A 21705-nucleotide genomic window follows, 5' to 3' on the forward strand; every position below is an offset into this window, starting at 1 on the left:
CTGCAGGGTGTGTATTTGTCCTTCACATTCAGTCGTACACCAGCCTTTGCTTACTCTCTTTTGGTTTCCGCTGACTGATTCCATCAATTGCACTTAAATTGCTGGCAGTGCGCTTCTTTCCATTTTTGTCTGTTTGCAAATCATTTTTTGTATGGGTTAGGGCCCTGGCTAGTCTCTCTGTTTCTGTTTTTTTGTATTTTCCTGTCTCTCTTTCTATCCCTCTATCCAGTCACGCACTCTCCACCAATAATGGGACATGTTACAGGCACGTGTAGGTATTCATCCAATAGCAGGGTAAGATTACCAGGAGGAAGGACCTGAATAGACACATTTCACACGTGTTTACATCCTTGCTTCTACATAAAAGCCTCATATGATATTATCTATAATTTATCAGTCTATTCTATGCATTAGAATCCATTGGCTATTCGTACTTAAAACGACGACAGACGTTTATGACAGACAAATGTCCTATCCGGGATTGTCATCTCATCTTACAGTCAACAGCTGAAAACACAGAGTCACCTGGGTTCAGCTGACGTTCTGCCAGTGTCCGAATGCTGTGGCGGCTGGTCACAAATCTTTTCAGTATCAAGTGTGCGTGTTCACATGTGTTACATCTTTCCAACACTCAAGCTTTGGAGCTTTTCAAGTCCTGTGCACTCACACAGCCTCGCCTGCAGGGAAACAAAGTCTTCTCTCGCCTCCTTCTAGACAAGACTCGACACAGGAGGGGGAAATACGAGCGGAGCAGAGCGGAGCGCCAGGCGGCAATCAGGTCAACTGGTCCGATTGGTCGGTCACCTCGTCCAAGTCGTCCTCCTCCACTCTCATTGGCTCGGCGGCCCCCGAGGAGTGCTGCGACTGGCTGGAGCAGGACAGGCGGGACGAGCGGCTCTGCGTGTCGTCGTCCTCCTCCGCCCTCAGCGCTTTCTTGCCCGGCCGCCCTCTCCTCTGCGCCTCCTCCCCCTCCTCCTCCCTCCTCCTCCTCCCCTTCCGCTGCTCCTCCATGGTCCACATGCTCTCCTCCTCCAGCTCGTCCTCCTTCCCCCGCACCTCCCGGTCAAAGTCCAGCAGCTCCTCCATCATCTCCTCGATCTCCATCTCGCCGTCCAGCTCCTCCTCCACCTCCGACCGGAGCTCGCCCAGGCTCTCGGTCCGGTTGGTGTCGTCGGTCTCCTCCTCCTCCTCCCCGTCCCCCCTCAGCCTCTCGGGGGGGTCGCTGGCCTGACTCTCGCCGAACTCCAGGATGGTGGGCAGGTTGCCCTGCTTGGGGCAGCGCTTCCTCAGGCTGACCAGGAAGGGCTGCGGCAGGGAGAAGATGTCCACGTTGTTGCCCAGGTCGATCCACGTCACGCTGGGGAAGCTGCCTGGGTCCTAGGGTAGAAGAATCATCATCATCATCATCATCACTTCATATTTTAGTATAATTACCGTAAACAAACAAGACCACCTTCAAGAGGACTATCAGCCACTACCAGCCTCTACACTGCATTTTACATTGTATGTCACCGGGTCGGATTTGGCGAGAAATCTGCTCTATTGCTTTATGGCACAAAAGGAGATTGCTTTACTACACAAAACAGGAAGAGGGCGCTGTTCTTCCAGAGCAAACAGAGCTAAAGCTTTCAGAGTTTCTGGCAATGGAAGAGTGAAAGGCCAATGGAAAAATCACTTCCAACATGTTTATCCTCTTCAGTAAAGACAGCAGCAATGGCGTTTATGGGAAATGTAGTCTTAATTTGGAGAAACACTTGCACTGCTATGAGATAGAGGCGACCAATCGTCTCCACCACAGTCTGATTGGTTTAAAGTAAATACACCGCGGTACCACGATTAATTTAACGATGATGTATTGATGTTTAATGCTCCACCTTTAACCCAGGGGGCTTAGTACCTTCAGGGCGTCGGTCAGCTCCTTCAGGACTGCCCTGGTCAGCCTGTTGCCGTTGAGCGCCAGGGTCTCGAGGTGCGGCAGGGCGGCCAGGGTGGGCAGCAGCAGGAGGAAGGCGTCGTCCGTCAGCTCGGTGAAGCCCAGCTCCAGGCTGACCACGATGGCAGCGAAGCGCTGCAGGTGTGCGCAGAGACGCTCCATGTCCCGAACCGTCAGAGGGATGCCGGACAGGTCCAAGGCCCCGCTGGGCGGAGGGGCCGACAGCACCGCCTTCAGACTGGAGACAGAGGGGGAGACGGGGAGGTGGGAGGATGTGAGAGAGGAACGAAGAAGGGGAGAGAGAAGACAGATAAAAAGAGAGATTAGCGTTCGAACAACATGTTGTTTTAAGGCCAATACTGATAGTTTTGGATTGAAGCTGCTATTTTGTACCAATAATAAAATAAATTTGCCTCTGAAACAGTATTTAGACCTTGGGACGCTCAAGCTGTCCATTGAAAACCAGGATAATAATGATGATGATGATGATGATGATGATGAAGAAGAAGAAGAAGAAGAAGAAGAAGAAGAAGAAGAAGAAGAAGAAGAAGAAGAAGCAGAAGAAGAAGCAGAAGAAGAAGAAGGCTTACTCAATTATACAGTAAATATGTTAGCTAACAAACTGCATATCCATCAAGTGAACGAGATTGACTGATTAATATATGATTTTTTTTTTTAAATGCCAATATCGACCTTTTATTAAAAAATAATACATTAGTCTAACTCTAGAAGAAATTAGAATGTCATTTTGTGACAGTGGGAAACATATAATAAGTATGCCATTTTAAAATGATCTGTGCACATAAGAGTGAAATAAGACAATGTAGAGTAGGGTTATATTGGTTTGCCAATACACTTTTTTAAAAAGTCACAATAAAATGAAAAATTACTCTTTTTTTTACCTTGTTAGATAATTGTCCATATCACAATATACACCTATTTAACAATTGTTGGCAAGTTTATTGTCTCATATTTTTATATCAAAAACCCATTACTTTTACTTCCTGGGAAACAGTGTATTTTTAGTGGTGTAGCACTAACTGCACATGAAAATTCCAAACAATAATACCACCGCAGATATTTGATCAATCCCCCCCTCCGCTCCTCTCATCACAGAAAACCTGCAACTTCACACCTTTCAAAGTGACAGTGTGGCAGCGTGGTGCGTTGGTGAAAAGCCTGCTTCCTTTTCATAACACACCATAGCTGAGTCCTGATGGCTGGAGTGTGATCATCTCACTGCCTTTCTCTTTTCAGATTTGTTCTGGTCCAACCCACCAACGTTTGAACAGTCCCTCCCTGCGTTATGTCTCGCCCCAACATCCTGTTTCAACCAGTAATATGTCGAATTATGGAAGCAAGATGCTGTTTCCTTGTGACTTTAAAAATTCTATATTGACAAGTGTCATTAATGCCCTCATCCTGGCTTAAAGAGCTGCTAACCCATCTAAAAGAACTTCATTAGTATGACTTCCAAAGAGTTTTATTATCACGATGGTCTAAATACTGTTTTAGAGCAGTGATTCCTAAACTTTTTCATGTCAAGGACCCCTAATTTAGTCCACATTAGAGCCACAGACCCCCACTTGATGAGATTTTGTCTCAAACTCAAATCTGACAATATTTGTATCATTAGATACGATTTTGTCCTGAATTCCACAACTATCTGTATTGTAGGTAGAGAGATAACAGTGAAACTATGACCAAAACAGTCATTCTTCTACATTCTCTAATTGTGTTAACTTCTTGTAAATGAAATAATGGTGAAGTTTAACAATTCATCAATTTGCTGGGGACCTCCTGGAACCCTCTCAAGGACCCGCGGTGGTCCCCGGACCCCACGTTGAGAACCACTGTTTTAGAGGAATCTGTGTTTCTGGGGGAAACAGTGACTCCTTACATGAAAATGCTCAAATATAAAGAATTGAAAATAATGAATTGAAAATATTGGTTTCATCAGCTTAAATCCCCAAATCTTGGCATCAGTATCGGCCCTCAAAGTCCATATCGGTCTAACTCTACTGTGGAGTACGAGACTAAAAATCCAAGACAGAGAGAGAAGTCCACACACAGCGAGGTAATTTGTACAGAAAATATCCATTGTGTTTGGGAAGCTAATGGAAACTCTAAACAGGACACTTGAGAACCCCAAATAGCTAAACAAAAAAAACAAAACTCTGGGGACGCGCAGACAAAGACAGAGAAATTGGGGGGATTTAGGGCTTTAGAAACCAGAGTTCGGGGAATGAAACACGGCGACGTCGAGCAGCGAAACACTTAAAGCCGAACTCTCCAAAACACATGCTCCACGCTAAAAATAAACCCAGCGGGGCGCCTGGATTTGGCAGTGAATGAAGTAAGACAAGCGCGGAGGCTTGATCCGGGGTTCCAGGCCATAAAAAGTCAAGACTGAGATCACGAGTTGAGTTTTTTCCAGCTGACAAATGAAAACAATACTCACAATGCGTGTCGGCCCACGAGGGTCGAACCCAATTATCACCCACAAATCACATACGCATGCAAGTGAGCTTAGGCACACGCACACACACACACACACACAAAGTACTTATGCAGGATTAACCCTACAGTAGTAAATCTGCTTCCCTATAGGCTTTACATTGACAGAACATGAGTTGCCTGATACTGCGGTAAAGACTGTGGGATTCAACTGAAACCTCAGCGATTACGGTCGGTTAACAGTTAAATATTGATTCATTCCCATTCAAGAATGACTCAAGTACAGACTGCAGGCCTGAGCCATCCAAAGCAGGGGTCATGGGGTCAAATTCAGCCTCCAAAATGTTTTCTCACTCTTCAAAGAAAGCTCCAGGGGAGTGATGCTGTATTTTATTTGGACTAGTTTGGTGCAATTTGATCATATTTAAGAGGTAGTTTTGAGATAGGTTGCTTATTACAATGAAATGAAAAATGACTTTTTCACCTTGTTAGCTAATTCTTTATATCATATTGTACAATGCCAAAAAAAATCTCATTACTTTTACCTCCTGGAAAACAGTGTGTTTTTAGTGGTTCCTTCATGGTGTACCAGTAGGCGTACATAAAAATTGCATAATTCATCAGATTTTTGAACAATCCCCCATTCACCCCTCCCATCATATAAAACCTGCAACTTCACACCTTTCTAAGTGACAACATGGTATGACAGCTCAAGATTATACACAAAACACTGACTCACATTCCATGTTTCTTCTGGTCCAACCCTCTAAAACACTGACTCTAAATCAAAATGATAACATAAGGCATAAGATGCTTCAATCAATCAGTGTCCAGTTGCATTGTTTAGCTCCTGGCTCAATAGCCATGATACGTTTCATAACATATCAAAAGGTTTGGGTGGCTCTGATCTAGTCAGTGATCACGTTGCATCAGTCTTGTGTTTCTTCGTCTGTTTTGGAGCATTCTTCCATCTCTGTCATGGGTTTTGAGAAGTCTGTGTGATCTCTCACCCAGTCCCCTCTGTGTCCCCTCACTCCTCCCTCCCTCAGCCTGAATGGCCTCAACATGTCACTGCAATTCTGTTGCATTCACAGAGTCTGAATGTGACCAACGCAGAACCTTGGAGGAAATCCAGGGTTTCCCACAGTGCTTTATAGTCAAGACGGGCCACTTTAACCAAAGAATACTGCTGCCTTGACTGAAAAATAATATAAATAAACCAAAAACTCCATCATTCATGAGTTGATTTTCATTGAAACCAAAGCAATGTTGAACACAGTGTCCAGCCGCTGCATCTGCTGGTCAAAAGCAGCATCGCGAGCACTGAGGAGCATATTTTGAAGCATCAGGTCATGTGAGTGGAGTAATATTGGTATATTGGTACAACTTTAGCTGACATATCATCCTTGAAAAAGTGGTTTTAAATAACTCCTCTGGTCATGGTAAGGTGCTCTATAGTATTTTATAGACAAACCTAAAGAATCTTTAGAGAGCAAAAAGACTAGCATGGTGTAGCTATTTTAATGTAGAATGCCAGACTATCAATACCAGATTTAAAGTGGGGCCTGGAAGCAGGAACATTGTTTCACTGTTTATGGCAATGCACAGAGGTCCAAAAACTTTGGAAAAATGTGACCCAACAATAATAATGTAGTATCTCTGATTGCTTCTGCCGGAATCCCCCTTTGCCCCCGCCTGTGTGTCCTGGGGCTGTTTCCTGAGGAACCCAGACTGTCCAGTGCCAATATAAAAACGATCAGTCTTGGCCTCCTCCAGGCCAAACAAAATATTGCCATTCAGTGGAAAAAGACAGATGTACCGATGGCTGCTCAGTGTCTGAACAGTCTTTCCAGCTGCCTGGCCTTGGATAAACTGACACTTGCTATCAGAGGAAAGCCAGAGAAATTTCTCAAAATTTGGAGACAATTTACACACTTTACAGAAAGAAACTCACCCAGAAGATTTCTGTGTAGCTAATGTAACTTGATATATACCAATATGTATTTTGTCATAAATACCTAAAAAATAAATAAATAAATAAATAAAATAATCAAAGTAGAATGATAAAAGTTAAATAAAAGATAAAAGTCAAATTTGGAGCTTTCTGCAGGACAGTATACATGATAAATTATTCTACCAATGATGCTATGATGCAATGATGCTACTAAAATGTAACAGTTGCAACGTAACCACATAACATGACTGTAAGAAGCCACAGTTTATATCAGTCAGTGTCTCATATGATATACCCAGGATGTTTTCTTAAACATCTCAATCCCGCCATCCTATTGGTTGCTGTCCAGACTGGGGTGAGTGACCTTAGTGTGGAGCGGGGGCGTGTCTCGCTCTCCAGCGTGGGATCCTGGTCCGGAGCCAAACACATCATGAGCGAGCCGAACTCTCTCACCATCTCATCTGCCTTTTATTTGCACACTACTAGTCTTGCCTCTTGTTGTTTGTTGCTTTAAACTGAGTGGGGTGGAGCGGGGGGTTGGAAAGAATAGTCGCAGAGAGAGAGAGAGAGAGAGAGAGAGAGAGAGAGGGAGAGAGAGAGAGAGAGATGAAGCATGGGAACAGACAGCCGGGGGAAGAGCTCAAACACGCATCCCCATGTACGTATGTAGAGACACATCAAACAACAAAGGGCTAATTTTGTAATCATAAAGATAACAGACACGCAAATTCAGCCCGGAGCTTTCATCAGTGCATCAACGCACCAGTGTACAGTTTCACCTTCCGCTCTCCATCAGCTGAAGCATGTTTTGTTTGGGGGGGGGGGGGGGGGACTGGTACCGGGAGAGGGGAGGTGCAGCCGGAGCATGGGAGGAGAATATGAGCTGCACCGATTCGATCAGAGGTCTCAAACCATGTGCCACGGAGAGTCTGCAGGTTCTCCTTCCAACCGATCAAAACACCAGCTGTTTTAACCACTTAGCACACCTTCGACCAGAGAGGGGGAACTAATTGGTGAGACGGGCTGCTGCACTGTTTGGCTGGTTGGAGCGAAAACCTCTTGGCACTTGGTTGGTACGTGGGTAAACTAGGAAACTTCTCACTTGGGATTTCCTACTTCCTGAAGTGGGAACAACCTGGAGGGGATTTTTCCTATTTGGAAGTCGGTTTTCCCAGTTCCTAGTTGTCTTGAACGTACCATCAGACCCCCTGACTTTAGAGGGAAGGGAAGCCTAAACAGCCTCAAGGTGTTGCTGCAATTCATTTGTACTTACTTACATGAAACAACGGGTCAAAAACAGGCTCTAAAAGCGATACCTTCCTTTGTAAATATATACAAAACTGTTATATGTGGAAAACAGATGCTAATTTTTTTTTTTTGCTTGTTAAAATCTACTTAGAACGTCTCACAAATGGATCACTGCTTGTCGAAGTCCACCATTTACCCTGAAATGTGTTAGTCAAGGTGGGAATAAGCTTACCTAAATAAAGAAAAGGGAAATCTTAATGTTTATGTATTTTTCTGCCATTCTGGTTTAATATGCAAGTGAAATAATTCAGTTAGTTTGTATTTGTGTGCTGACAAGTCAAACAGAGACTACCAGTGGCTACATGAAAAGAAAAGTCATGGTTTGCAAATGGCATGAATGAAATAATCGGAGGTATTTATAAAAAATAATGTATTTATGCAAATAAAGCCTTGACCTCTAGCTCCTCCCTCGCTCCCTCCATCACATCGGCATCACCTTTCCTTCACTTCACCATTTCTCTGCTTGACCCAAAATCACCTTGTCCGTCTCTATCACACGTGATGTTTTCCTCTTTCTCCTCACTTTTTTTTTTTATCACTCAACAGCAAAAAGAAAAAAAAACACATGGAATCCAGTGGCCTCGGGTCAGATTTAAACCACATTCGTAGGTGTTCTGATTCAAATCGCATCTCTGAAAACGCAACTTCTGCCTCAGCTCTCCCTCAGCTCATCACCACCCGGCTTAATTACATTTCACCTCCAACCATGTGCGCTGTAACTATCACCTTCTCTCTGTCTGTTCCTGTCTGCCTGCGGTTCCCTCTCTCTATATTTGCTCATCCGTACATATCAATATATCCACGTGCGCGCTCTCTCTCTCTCTCTCTCTCTCTATCTCTCCCTCCAAAATATTTGGAACCACCCACTTGCTTCTTGAAATAGCCTCACGAGGTGAATCCAGGTGAAAGCTGTGATCTGCCATTGATTTCATCAGCTGAATCCACCTCAGTCCTGAAGGGGGGGGGGGGGATGTAAATGAAGGTGTAGGAGACATGCATACCTCCTTCCCTCTCATCTACCTGCCTCTCTCGCAGATCAATTATCACCCAGTCAGTCGGTGTGTGTGTGTGTGTGTGTGCACGGAAGATGGCGGGCCGCCTTTCGCCTCCTCTTTCCTCTCCTCCCCTTTTCCTGTGATGGAGGAGGTGAGAAAACACTCCCGACGCCCCCTCTGCTCCCGTGCGATGAGGTATTCGCAAAGGTAGCGCAGAGGGTGTGAGAGGTGAAGTGTGTTCCTGCCTGACTGTGAGCAAAACAGACATCTTCGTTACCTACGCCCAGGAAACACTATTTTCAACTTCTCCCGCTTGAACGGGCAATTGTGACACTCCCATTTTCAAGAGACATGATAGACGGGTGCAGGAGTCTAGCTCAGTCGTGTCTGATCATTTGACATCGAGAGCCGCGTGTCTGCAGGTTTTCACGCCAATCAAACGCTACAGCAGCTGATTTAATTCCATTCATTCTGATTCCAGAAAGGGGGAGCTAAATCAATGACTATGACTAGACAATATTCCGATTAAGCTCTTTACATGGGTTGCCTATAGAACTATTCCATTCATATTCCTGTTTATTGCTACGGAGTAAAGTCCAATCAGCAGGACAAAGGAGAATCACTGGAGACAGTTGAAGTTTTCATGATATCCATTTCCCTCAAAAATCCTGAGCATGGTGACAGTTTGAGCCTCTCCAAAAAACATGTCGGGACTTCTTTTTTTTTATGCTGTCAGTCATCTTTTTCCTCTGAAAACAGGGGGAGGCAGAGCGAGCGTTGTCTAGTGCTTGGATTGCCGCTGGTGCCCCATAAAAGCATTTAAAGTTTCCTTAGAGGGCCAATGAAAAAGCAGCAGAAATTCAGGCGACCCATATGAGGGTTTTACTGGGCTAGTTCCACTAAATGTAGACAGAAACTGGTGGCCTGTCTGCCCGCCTGCCTGCCATGATTTCACTGTTGATGTTCTGGGATGGCAAGTTTCCCGAACTCCACTGCGTCCGGAGGAAGCTTGTTTCGGGCATAAGTTACATCTGACATAGCTCCAGTTATCATCTTCTGGCATGGAAACGAGGCAGAAAATGATTTGTGAAGCAATCGGTTTTCGGACCGACCGAAAACCTGATTGCCGGTGCTTTGTGCAAAGTATCTTCATCTCTCTAAAGACCAATGAGGACCGTCTGAGTGAATGCACAGTGGGTCATACCGTTACTCACACAACTACACAAGGTCATTAGTCCCTGTGGAGGAGGCCAGGCTGGAAATGGTGAACTATCGCTCGCGTTTCATCAGATTCAAATGTGCAAGCCTACTGAACCATACGAACACTGAGGGGCTTCATGTCAGTGAACAGCAGCGAAGCATTCACATTTTAACATCATGGACACATTCAGACGGAAAGGCTGCATCTGAATTTCCTTCGCCCGTTTCCTTCCCCAGAATGCTAACTGCGTGTACTGCATAACGCAAGAAGGATTTTCATTAGTACAAACAGGTTAGGACATTATTAACATAGGACGTTAGGTATATTTTTTTTTGTAAAAGAGAGTGGGCAGTCCACACCTCTTAGTAATTTGTGTTTTGTGACACAGCAGAGAGGCAGACAGAAGGTACCGGTGGGATTCAACACATGTGGTTGGAACCGTGACACCATCCGGGCACACAAAGGTACTTTTGAAAATTCACAATCTTTTCTTGTAAAGCCAGTAGATGTAGTGTTTTTTTGATTCATGCAATCAATCAAAAAAACATAATCCCTCCCGAATCACCTTTTCTCCTGAACCTTTTCATCTTCCGTCTCCTAATCACGCAGCATCGGCGGTTATATCATAATCTCACATCTGCAGAAATAGATTTTTCATTGTCGTTCCTAATTCTCGGCCGTGCGCTGTAAACACACAAACGCATAATAAAGTCGTTGTGAAGCCAGCGGCAGCCTCGGGGTGAAGCTGCTAAGAAGCTACTACTACCGCCCCGTGTTTAATGAGGGAAAGTATAAGTGTGCAATTTAAATCCGGGGCAGCGAGGGGCAGAAAGAACGAGGCTACGTATGACTCAGAGGAGCGGGTCAAGGGAAGGAGGGAAGAGACTGGGATTAAAGAGAGAAATGTGAGAAAAGGGGAAGAGAGAAAGGAAACAATGAGCGGTGTAAGTCCCATTTGAAGTCGGATTAGTTTTGAAACCTCATTATCTCGGCACTGTAAGTTAAAGTGTGCATTCATATCTAAGGAAGAACATTCCCACGCGAAGTAATTTTTGGACTGTGGGCAACTCAATAAATTCAAAATGGACTTCATGTTCTTGTAAACTAATGGATTCAGCCGAGACCAAAAGAGAGGGATACTAGATTGAAAAGAGAGCGGTAGAGGAGACCAGGAGGAGGGGGAAAATCCTCATACCAATGGAGAGTGAATATTCATTCCGCTGTCTCTTCTACATACGATAATACAAGTGGGTCTCTCCTCCCTGCTCTGTGGATACCAGTCAAGAGGGACTGGATGGATGGATGGATGGATGGATGGGGAGAGAAAGGTCATGCTCTGAAGCAAGCAGCTGGCTAACATATTAAACACCACAGGACAGCGGAATAAATCAAGTGGGAAATTATAGGCAGAAGGAGGGATTTACGCAGATAATAGCACGGAGAGAGAGAGAGAAAGAGAGAAAGAGAGAGACAGAGAAATAAAGACAGAGAGAAAGAGATCTGGCCAGACCTGCAGTCACGCTTAAAGGGGAAATCCACCCTAAAACACTTTAACTAATAAAAAAACTACTGGGGGGTTTTCCCTTTAAGAAACGATGGCATATACACCTACATATGGTTTAGATGGATATATTGGGCTTACTTTAGCCTTTTATTAAAAATCAGATATTGGCCAGTCAATGTGAGGGTGGCTCATATGAATATGATTTTATTACTTTTTTTTTTTTTTTTTCTCAGATGTCTCACCAGAGAAATCATGTCAGTGCGGTGTGGGAGGATTCAGTCTGTAAAACCTGCAGAGAAACCTGCCTCAGTCTGCCTTAAGGAGCTGCTAACCCACCTAAAAGAATCTCATTAATATGGCTTTCAGTGAGTTTTAGTGTCTCATGGTGGTCTAAATGCTGTTTCAGAGGTGTGAATGTTGAATACCCGTCTAAATAAACTGAAAAATATTGGTATCAGGCTTCTAAAAAAAACATATTGGTCGAACCCTTTATTCTTCTGAACTGCATACTCGACTCTTCACTTTCCTCTCTCTTCCCTCTCCCTCACGGACGTCGAGAATTTAAATACGGGGCGAATATTTTCCCCGCTCGTCTTTGTCTGGCGGAGAGATGAGGAAGACGAGGGAGATGAGGGGGCAGGAAAGAGCAGAGAGAGTGGCACAGACATCCTGAGTCAACACTCAACTTCTCTCTCTGTTGGCTGTCAGAGCATAGGTGGGAGGCAGCCAATAAATCTGTCTGTGACGCAGCGACAGCCAGCCAGTCAGTCAGTCAGCCAGTCAGCCAGCCAGCCGGACAGTCAGCAGGAGGCAGACAGGCAGACAGGCTGGCAGGCTGGCAGACAAACTGTGTGTAAAGGCAGAAAACCAAGCAGGCATGCAGGTAGATGTCTTATTGTCTGACGTGAAGAGCGTTCGTGTGCGAGAGTGTGTCACGAGTTTCCATGGCAGACAATATTAGGGTCAAGCAAGACCTCATTATTTCCCTTCCAACATCGAGGAAATTAAACGAGCCGTTTGGAAGTGAACACAGAGGAAAGACACAAAGGAGAAGGACACAGAGAGAGAGAGAGAGACACAGAGAGAGAGACAGAAAGGGGGGAAGAGAGACAGATCCGGGTCCAGGCCCAGTGAGAGACAGACAGGCAGTTGTTTACTAGCTGGTTGACAGTTGGCGTCTGGCCTGGTGTGCTTCCAGCAGCACAACGCTCCTCAAGCTTTTTGGCTCGCTGCCCCTGAAGACCGATGGATGCCGACTTCCTTCCATCCCACTTGAGACACTAAGTGATGATTTTAATTTTCTCTTCTCCAACATTATGGGCACGATGGACAACATTTTGTGGCTAAACGATAGCAAAAGATTTCCTAAGGAGATGTCTCAACTGTCTTGCATTGCTTTTGCATTGATGTGCAGTTCTATTGTCTCACTTCAATTCACTTTATTCACACAGTGGCCATGTTAGATTTACGTCATGCTCGGGGTGGGAAACCCTACCTGGAGGGCAGCCAAGCAAACTCAACAACAAAAAATTACAATACAATTTTTTTTTAAATGTACACCAAAATGAACCTTCAATACCATCGATAGCAGAGCTGGAGAAAGTCCAAATTAATATTTAGCTAATGCTAATGCTAATGCTAGCAGTCACCTACATCTTGTTGCTAACCTTATCCCCAAGCCAACCAGGTCTCACTGTGTAAATTGTAGCGCACAACTAGCTATAACAACTGTAACTGGCTAAAGTCAGCTAACACTACCCAATATAGAACCTCCTTGAACACTACCAGCAGTCATAGCTAACATGAACCATTTGACTGTCAAAGCCACTAAGGATATGAAGGATAATATTAGCTTATCATTAACACTAAAAACAAAGACTGTTAATGCTGACAGTAGGAATTCAACCAAGTTTGTTTAGAGAAATAAATAAATTGACATGAAGTACCTTTGGCTTCCAGCTCTTCTTCTCTCTTGACAATATTTAAATATAATTTTGGTGTATATTTAAAAAGAAATTGTCCAAAGAAATTGTCCAAAGAAGCTTGCCTCTGTTTCCATCTGCTGCACAGTCTTCTAGGTAGGGTTTGCCTCCCTGAGTATGATGTAAATCAAATATGGCCGCCAGGTGAATAATTCCTTTCAGCAGGTCCTGTCCTGTCCTGTCCTGTCCTGTTATATTATGTTAGCCCAACAGTTGCCTGGTGTACCCTGGAAATATATATATATGCTTCCACATTGTTGAAAATAATCTCACAGCCACCCTGACATGCTCCTGAGACTGTCGGTGCGGGGGGTGGGAGGGTCCCCGGACCTCAGGTTGTAAACCGGGGAGTAACCGGGCCTGACCGCTGCTCCAGCCAAGACGACTGGCATTCAGCTCTCTGGCTGCAGCTGCCTCATTTAAAATCAGTGTGGACTTGTTGACTGCATTGAAAGGAATTGTTGTTCAGCAGCCAGACAACGAACAGTGAGCCTTTTACTGTCTTGTTAATCTTGTTTGTTTTTTTTCGTCCACAATTTCTCTTGATGAAAAGAAAAATAATGATTTGATTTACATTTTGTATATGTGCCTACCTCCTATGAATCTAAAACAGCAGATGTGATCCATCTGACCTCATTAATGTGGCATGTTTGTGTCTGGGTGCTCTGTGGCACTGTGGGCGTAGGTGTACCACATCCATGACAAACATGTTTTGGCTATGGCTCCTGGCTTCATCAGCATCCTGGCTTGAGTCCTGGCTATTTCTTCATATTTTCAGTACAGACTGAGCCTCAGCACGTCACCAATTCTGATATTTCTGGATCAAAACTGCTGATATTTTGCACCAGTATTCAGTATCATGGCAAAAAAAAGTATAATGATAATCCCATCATGCATACTTGTGTGGAATCTAATCAAAATGGCTCATTAGAATCAGTTCAGGTTAAAGTCTTCCCATAGACAACCAGTGTAGTATTGATCAATTCTACAATAAAAATATGTAATCAATCAAGCTGCATCGTATCCATCATATCAGAGGTAGACAACACTGACTGGACCAGACATGATTTTTAATAAAAGCCCGATATATCAGCATCAAATAATATGTATTATGGGTGAAATGTCCCTTTAACAGTGGAAACCAGCCGCACAGGTACTAAGCACCAGACCAACCCCAGGGTAAACCTGCTGTTACACAGTGGGAACACAGGGCTAGAGACAACCGCTGGGGAGATCACACACACACACACACACACACACACACACACGCACAGCCAGTGACTACCACCCCCCAGGGCTAATGAATAACTAGTAGCACTGTTGGACACATATGGATGAGCATGTATAAAGGACGCACATGCATAAGCAGCACGTGAGCATATTTCAGTCGCTATAAGATATGATGGCTTAAGACCAGCTATCTGCATCATGTAAAATCAAAGATTCTACAAGGTTATCTGTGGCACACACACACACACACACATGCACACACAGGAAAATTAACAGAGAGAGAGAGAGACAGACAGAAAGAGAGAGAGAGAGAGAGAGAGAGAGAGAGAGAGAGAGAGAGAGAGATGTGTATTTCATAATGATCAGGAATCACACTATTGACTGCTGCAAGAAGCTCCAAGACTTTCTGTTCATACTAGTAGGAGGGTATAGTATATGTGTATGAGTCTCAGGAGATGTCCAATTTCCAAGCAATTTCTACTCAAATGATACAAAATATACTCAATAAACACACATTCACTTTAAAAACAATTCGGATGACCTTTCTAATGTTGAGCTGTACCCCCGTGCACAATCTCTGTTTCAGTTACTCAAGGTTTAATTAAAAGTCCCATCTTAACCCGTCTCTTACCCGTCATCCACATCTCCCCTTTATGACTAATGCCTATTTAAAGCGGCACGAGGCAAGATTTGTATTTAAAAATACCCCGTCTTTTCAGCCTCAATCACAAAGTGTGGCTGCAACAGAGAACAGCGTCCCATCCCCACTAAGTGACATCCCATAGATTTTGCCTTTTCGTCCAAATTAAATTGTGGTGTCAGTATGGACACTGGCAGGAAGTGACAAATACAAAATACAATGATGATGGCTGAACCTCTTCACCACCTCCACCTGAGTTTTGGTCCCTGTAAGCAGAAGCTAGGTTCATTTCCAGCACGAAGACCAAACACTGCTGTACCTTCTTACAGATTGCATCTCTACTTGTCTGACATTATAAACAGCTCCTACACAATTACAGTTATAGTCCACCAATTCAATTTCCTTGCCTTTTTTATAGTGGGCTTGCAAACACGTTGTAACCTGAAATCTATTGCCATGTCCAAGGGAGAAAGGAAGTCATCGACAACATGTCCAGGTCAATTTTCTGCCTCTTGCTAATGACTATGAATGACAGAATCATCTGCAAACTTGATGACATTTATGTGTACGTACTGTCTGCTGCAGTCATTAGAGCATAAAATACACAAGAGTGGGGTAAAACAACACTGGGGCGAACCAATGAAGGAAGAGAGTGACAGCATTAACCTGAACACAATCAGGTTCATAAGAGGCGTGCTAATTGCTCCCTTGCACAAAAACTTAACAAGTGCAGCTTTCTCCAGGTTAGCGCCTAATTTATTAAGAGCACTTAAGAGCACTCAAGTCACTTAAATTTTCCAATTAGAATAACTGAAGTGCAAGTACGGTAGAGTGTGCATGGCTACCAGGTGATGTAAACATGTATGGCAAGCTGTTAACATTGTGCAGAGGAGAGAGCAGACTGATTCCCCACTGTAGCTGAGCCACAGGCCAGCAGATGAAGGGTTGACAATGCAGGTATGGCATGACTCCTCTTCGTCCGAGGTTCCAGTTCAGTTTTTATTTAATCAAGCAGTGACAGAATAATATTAATATTATTGATAATAAGAAATATGTCTTGGTAATTCTCAAACTGGACACCCTCTGCCTGCTGCGTCTTTGAACAAATAACCCAGCAGCCATGGCTTCCTCAGGGTGAGAAGTTAATGCTTCCTCTGGGCGTTAAATACCATGTACAATTATGACAATTATGATTGGTTTAGAGTGGACAATAATCTCATGCATTTTTGCTGTCAAAAATCGTCGGCAATATTTCACAGCCTTGAAAACACAATGTAAAATACAAGTCTTTGTGAAATACAGACAGGAGATAATGACAATTGTTTTAAACAAATCAGTTGCAAATCATGCTGTTAACAATGAAAGGAGTTTTACTAAAATAGAAATGCTGTGCAATTAAATAAAGTGTCTTTACATGTAACCAATTTGTTGCTTGATAACTTATCCTAGTAAATGTAATATTAAAAATAAAAAAGACAATAATAAAAAACAACCATAGGGATGTAAAATCAAGACTGAAAAAAATGACATAAAAATGTATTTCATGTTAACAAAAAAATTCAAGTCAATTAAACAGCTCCAAAACAAATATGGAAATCTGGTATTTCTGTAACCTATAGATTACGGTTAACCTTGCTAAAGCCATCCCCTGGCAACATATAATCCTTTGTTGGCTTAATTGATCAAAGGGCAACAGCTTAACCAATCAGAAACACTGTCATAGTTGACATAGATCAAGTTCCAAACATAGATCAAATGACATCATACCTCCAGTACTTAACCCTCAGTGTTTTAATACAACTCCGAAATGTTTCCATCAGTAGGGAAGCATTTCCTCTCTTTGTTGGCTTTAGGAGGAGCTGACGTACTTTGCATATTGATGTTTGTGTGTGAATGTGCGTGAGTGCGCGCGTGTGTGTGTGTGAGAGTGATGTGTGTGCAGGGAGGGGGTTAATGGAGTTTGGTCTATGCAAAAGGATGATTCCGTCTCATCTCTTGCCCTGAGATGCAAAGCAAACGGGCCTTGTCTTTTCTGTAGCTAATCACTTTGACTGCAGTTCATGAGAGCCTGCAGCGCCAACTGCAGCGCTGCATTGATTAAGTCCCATCAAACAGTCCAGAATTACTTAAGGCAATTAGAAAACTTCATTTCAATTTCCATCTTCAATTATCATTTAATTCCGTTAAACGTGAGGTGCTGCTTTTGGGGCGAATATTTGAACGATGATCACACTATTTTAAAAAATAGTCACTCAATAAAAAGAAGAGCCTATCAATCAATCTTGTTTACTGTGAATGTACCCTCCGTCCCTCCCACACACACACACACATCTCCAGAAATCCAATCTGTTGAATTCCCAATTTGCAAACTTTGAATCTGATGATGTGTGTGTGCAATGTGTGCGCAAAGAGAGCGGAGAGAAAGTACCACATACTGACTGAATAAAAATGACAGCCACAGCAGACAGTAACATGCTGAAATACAGACAACCAGCAGTCACATCCAGATTTTTGGATCAATAACAAAAATCACACACTGAAAAGACGAGTGCAACCAACGCTCGAGTATCAAGAAGGAGAGCCACTGAGTAGAATTCACGGACATCGCAGGGAGGGAGAGATGGAGGGAAAGATGGTGAGAATAACAGCAAGGGCGGGAAGAGCGAGAGACCAATTTCATCCTAAAGTGTGTGTATGACAGAGTGAGAAAGAGAGAGAGAGAGAGAGAGAGTGCGCGAGAGAGACACTGGGTTTTTCCATGGCATCCAAAGGGGCAGCAGATGATGACACACTGGTGACACACTGAGATGTTAACGAATACACAGACGCATACACATAGACTCACACACAGGACACACACACACACACACACACAAACAAACACTCACCAGGCCTGAGGCTTCCTCTTGAGCAGGCCCTGTCTCCTCCAGCGGGAATGGGGGCTGAGATGGTAGGTCAGCTGGCGACAGACCTTCTCCATCGCCCCCAGAGAGTCCCCCTCCTAATGGACACAGAGGAGAAAGAGAGAGCAAAAACAGTCAAAACTACAGAGAGCTTTCAGGTGACGTAACACACGGCGGCCATATTGAGTCTACAGCTCTTGGGGGTAAGTGGCTAAAAACAAGTGAGTTGTGTTCCTAAACGTACAACTTGACTGTCTCAACAGAACTGAATAGTCATGGTTTACTTCTGTGCTGTTTTTGACTGGGAACTGACCATTTCCCCACTGATACAACTGATTTTGTTTGCTAGCTAACCATAGTATCTGGTCAGCTAACCATCACTGTCTAGCTTCTACAAGTCTATCTAGTAGAAGCTAAGTAGGCTATCTAGTCGAAGTTAGCATTAGTAGTGGATAGTTGTTGCATGTTAACATCAATAATATCAGTGTCTTTGCTAAATGAGCCTGCTGGCTAGTTAGCTAGCTAGCAGTTTGTTCAGGTTAACTGAGCTGACCCTTCTCAAGCTACAACTAAAGACAAGACAGTTTACTGTGTCATAGTAACAAATATACCTTATCAGACTATTCGCTTTTACTTATAATGTTACTGAACGGAGCTACAGTCACACCACAACAGTCTTTGTATCTCTCTTTTCCCTGTTCAATATTTAGCCACTATTTGCACACAGCAGACCTGCATGATGGCAGCAGCAGGTGGTGGAGATGGTTGTTAAAATTTGTGACGCAACTGCAAAGCCTCTACTGAGAAATTCCTATTTCAATTTCATTAGTAGCCTAATAAAGTTGCCAATTAAAAAAAAGCTGTTACTTTTGTTATCACCCCTTCTAAACATCAGATTGAAGTTCAATTATCCAAAAACGATATCCCACCCCCACTTCATTTTCTTTTCTTCATAATTAGTTCACACTGAGATGGGAGAAAAGTTTACTTTCTCCAAATGGATGTATTCCCATTTATATTTTATTGAGCAAAATGATGACTTAGGGCTGTACCATTAAACGATAATCCTGATGATTTTGCTAAATTATCGGTTAAACGGTTATTAATCATGAATATTTGTCTGACAAAATTGATGGACTTATTAGAGACACACACATCCAAACACACAAACACACACACGGGCTCATTGGAAAGGCTGGAATCTCGCCAGAGTTTGCATAATTGTGTCCAGTAATGAAGCTCAGGACATTAGCTAGCTGCTAGTGAGCAAAACCACGAATGCGGCGTGGGACTGCACAGAATCTGGACTTGTTTGTTTATTGGTGGTTGTCGGCCTTGCAGTGATCAATAACTGCAGTTCAGAGCTTACCCACCTTTTCATTTACCACCACAGAGCAGAAAACTAGCTAAATCTACTCTGATTTACCAGCTGAGTGTACAAACCGCTAATCCCTTAAAATAGCCTTAAATTCACATTCATTTACCCCTTAATTCATGCAAAATCCCCTTAAAATTAGTTAAGCCCCCTTCATTTTTGACTGCTTACTTTCTAATATAATGAGACAGGAACTTCCCATTAACTTACTTACTTACTCTACCTTAATTAATCCCTTATTTACTTGTGTCTCCATGAATCAACCCACAAATACATCCCTTAAAAACCCATGATACTAACCCTTTGTTTTTTTTTTTAAAGCTTTGTTCATTTCAATGGATAATTAATGTTTATGTAATGGAGAAATTAGGGATAAAATTAATTTGGTAACAGAGCAGGACCTCCAGACGATGGCTGGTTGCGATGTTCCTGCTATACATTGGAGTAAACAGACAGCATAGAGACAGGGAAGGGAAATGAACATGAAACATGAAATTAGCATTGGGAATAAGACAGGGGAGTGGATGGGGCGTGGAGGCAACAGACAGGAATAAGATACAAGGATCTAATTGGATCACTGGAGCAAAGAATTAGCACAAACACCTTCCATCAGCGTCAAGCTTCTGTTATGACAGGATGGACACACACACAAGCACACACACATACACATACAGTATAATACGCACATAGTAGAGCATACACAATATGCACACAGGAACCAACGAACACACACACACAGACACACACACACACACACACACACACAGTGGGGTCGGGGGATTGAATGCTACGCGGTGCGCTGATGGACAAGACAGCCTGTTACCGACTCACCGCTTCAACTCTACCCATCCGCCTCAACATCAACCCTCTGCTCTACTGCACCGTGCTGTGTGTGTGTGTGTGTGTGTGTGTGTGTGTGTGTGTGCGTGCGCGTGCGTGTGAGGCATCCACCCATATTAAAATGTATTTATTCAGACGGTGAGTCAGGTTTGCAGGTAGCCAGTCTGAAACAGATGGCGACGAGAAGAAGAGGTTCCAATAAAGACATACAGTATTCCCTAATCCCTGAGTTAGTACACTGTGTTGTGCAAGGCAGTGTGTGTGTGTGTGTGTGTGTGTGTGGGGGGGGGGGGGACATGCTCCGGCTTGCTCAGTGAAGTAAGAAAAAAGAAGGAGGTTAGGACAGTAAGAAAAACAATTTAGAGCAGAAAAGCATGTTAAATGCAGCTCGCTGGATTGATGCCCAGAGGAGAGCATTGGGGAAATGTACTTTCCTGTCTCACTACTGTGTTCTGCTGTCATTTTGCACACAGGTACACTATATGCTGTAAATTCATATTTTTTTCATATTTATTTTGCATGCTCTTTTTTGCTGTATCCTCTTGTTATTTGCTGCTGCAATGACAATTTCTTCACAGGGATCATCAAAGCCTAATACGAATATGAATATGGTGAATTATCTCTGCTGGTTGCAAAATGTGTAGCTACCTGTCCCACATTGAAGAACAGACAGTTGGAGCAAGGAGCCCTAATGAAGATGACTGTCACTGTTGTCATGTGGAAACTTTGTAATTCCAATTTCAGTTTCATGTTTTAACTTGAACTGAAGGATTACACGGTTGCTTTCGGGCTTGATCTGATAATATCGAATATTGCGATATTTTGCTAATATTGCAATATTTTCCATGCTATCGAATATCGTTCCCTTTTCCACAATCAGCCCATTTTCTTAGAAACGGCAGGAATGAGCAAACTACACCAAATGGTCGTTGCTCTTGCTTGAGTAGTAAGATCAACTTTGTGGAAGAATTTAGAAGAAACAGTAGTAATGCGATATGCGATAATATCGTATATCGCGATATTTTGGCAGGACAGCATCCTGATATTAAATTTCCAATATTGCCCAAGCTTAGTTCCTTTATTGGTTGAGAAAATCCTACAACCCTTGAGCTTATGAAACCCTTTCAAAAGCCACTGGATGAACTCAACTATGCATGGATGTGAAGAAAAATCTGGTTGTTTTTCTTAGTTGCTGAAAAGCTGACATGTCGGGGATGCACCGATGTTATATTCCTCTACATGTGATCCGGATCACAGTATCTAGCACAATAATCAGGATGATCTTTTTTTTTTTTTCTTCACCACTTTGTTTATTAGTTTTCACAATTAAAAAAGAAGCATTATGTATACAAAAGTACAGGAAAAACATTTTTTTTTTTTCAA

The 21705-nt window shown here is 43.2% G+C and overlaps 1 protein-coding gene across 1 annotated transcript in view; it reads right to left on the reverse strand.

Annotated features, from left to right (window-relative positions):
- Positions 1–774: 774 nt before the first annotated feature.
- Positions 775–21705, reverse strand: part of lrrc75a (leucine rich repeat containing 75A) — a gene marked incomplete at its 5' end in the record, with an annotated part of 28997 nt that continues 8066 nt past the window's right edge. The window contains 3 exons of the mRNA XM_071539836.1: positions 775–1377; positions 1898–2171; positions 18093–18205. Coding sequence (XP_071395937.1) covers positions 775–1377; positions 1898–2171; positions 18093–18205 — 990 coding nt within the window. The remainder of the gene's footprint in view (positions 1378–1897; positions 2172–18092; positions 18206–21705) is intronic.

The sequence above is a fragment of the Centroberyx affinis genome, unplaced genomic scaffold (assembly GCF_046629955.1).
Source record: "Centroberyx affinis isolate AG114_WGS23_722 - 3 ecotype Tasmania unplaced genomic scaffold, CSIRO-AGI_Caff_v1 ptg000207l_1, whole genome shotgun sequence".
In the NCBI taxonomy this organism is placed as follows: domain Eukaryota; kingdom Metazoa; phylum Chordata; class Actinopteri; order Beryciformes; family Berycidae; genus Centroberyx; species Centroberyx affinis.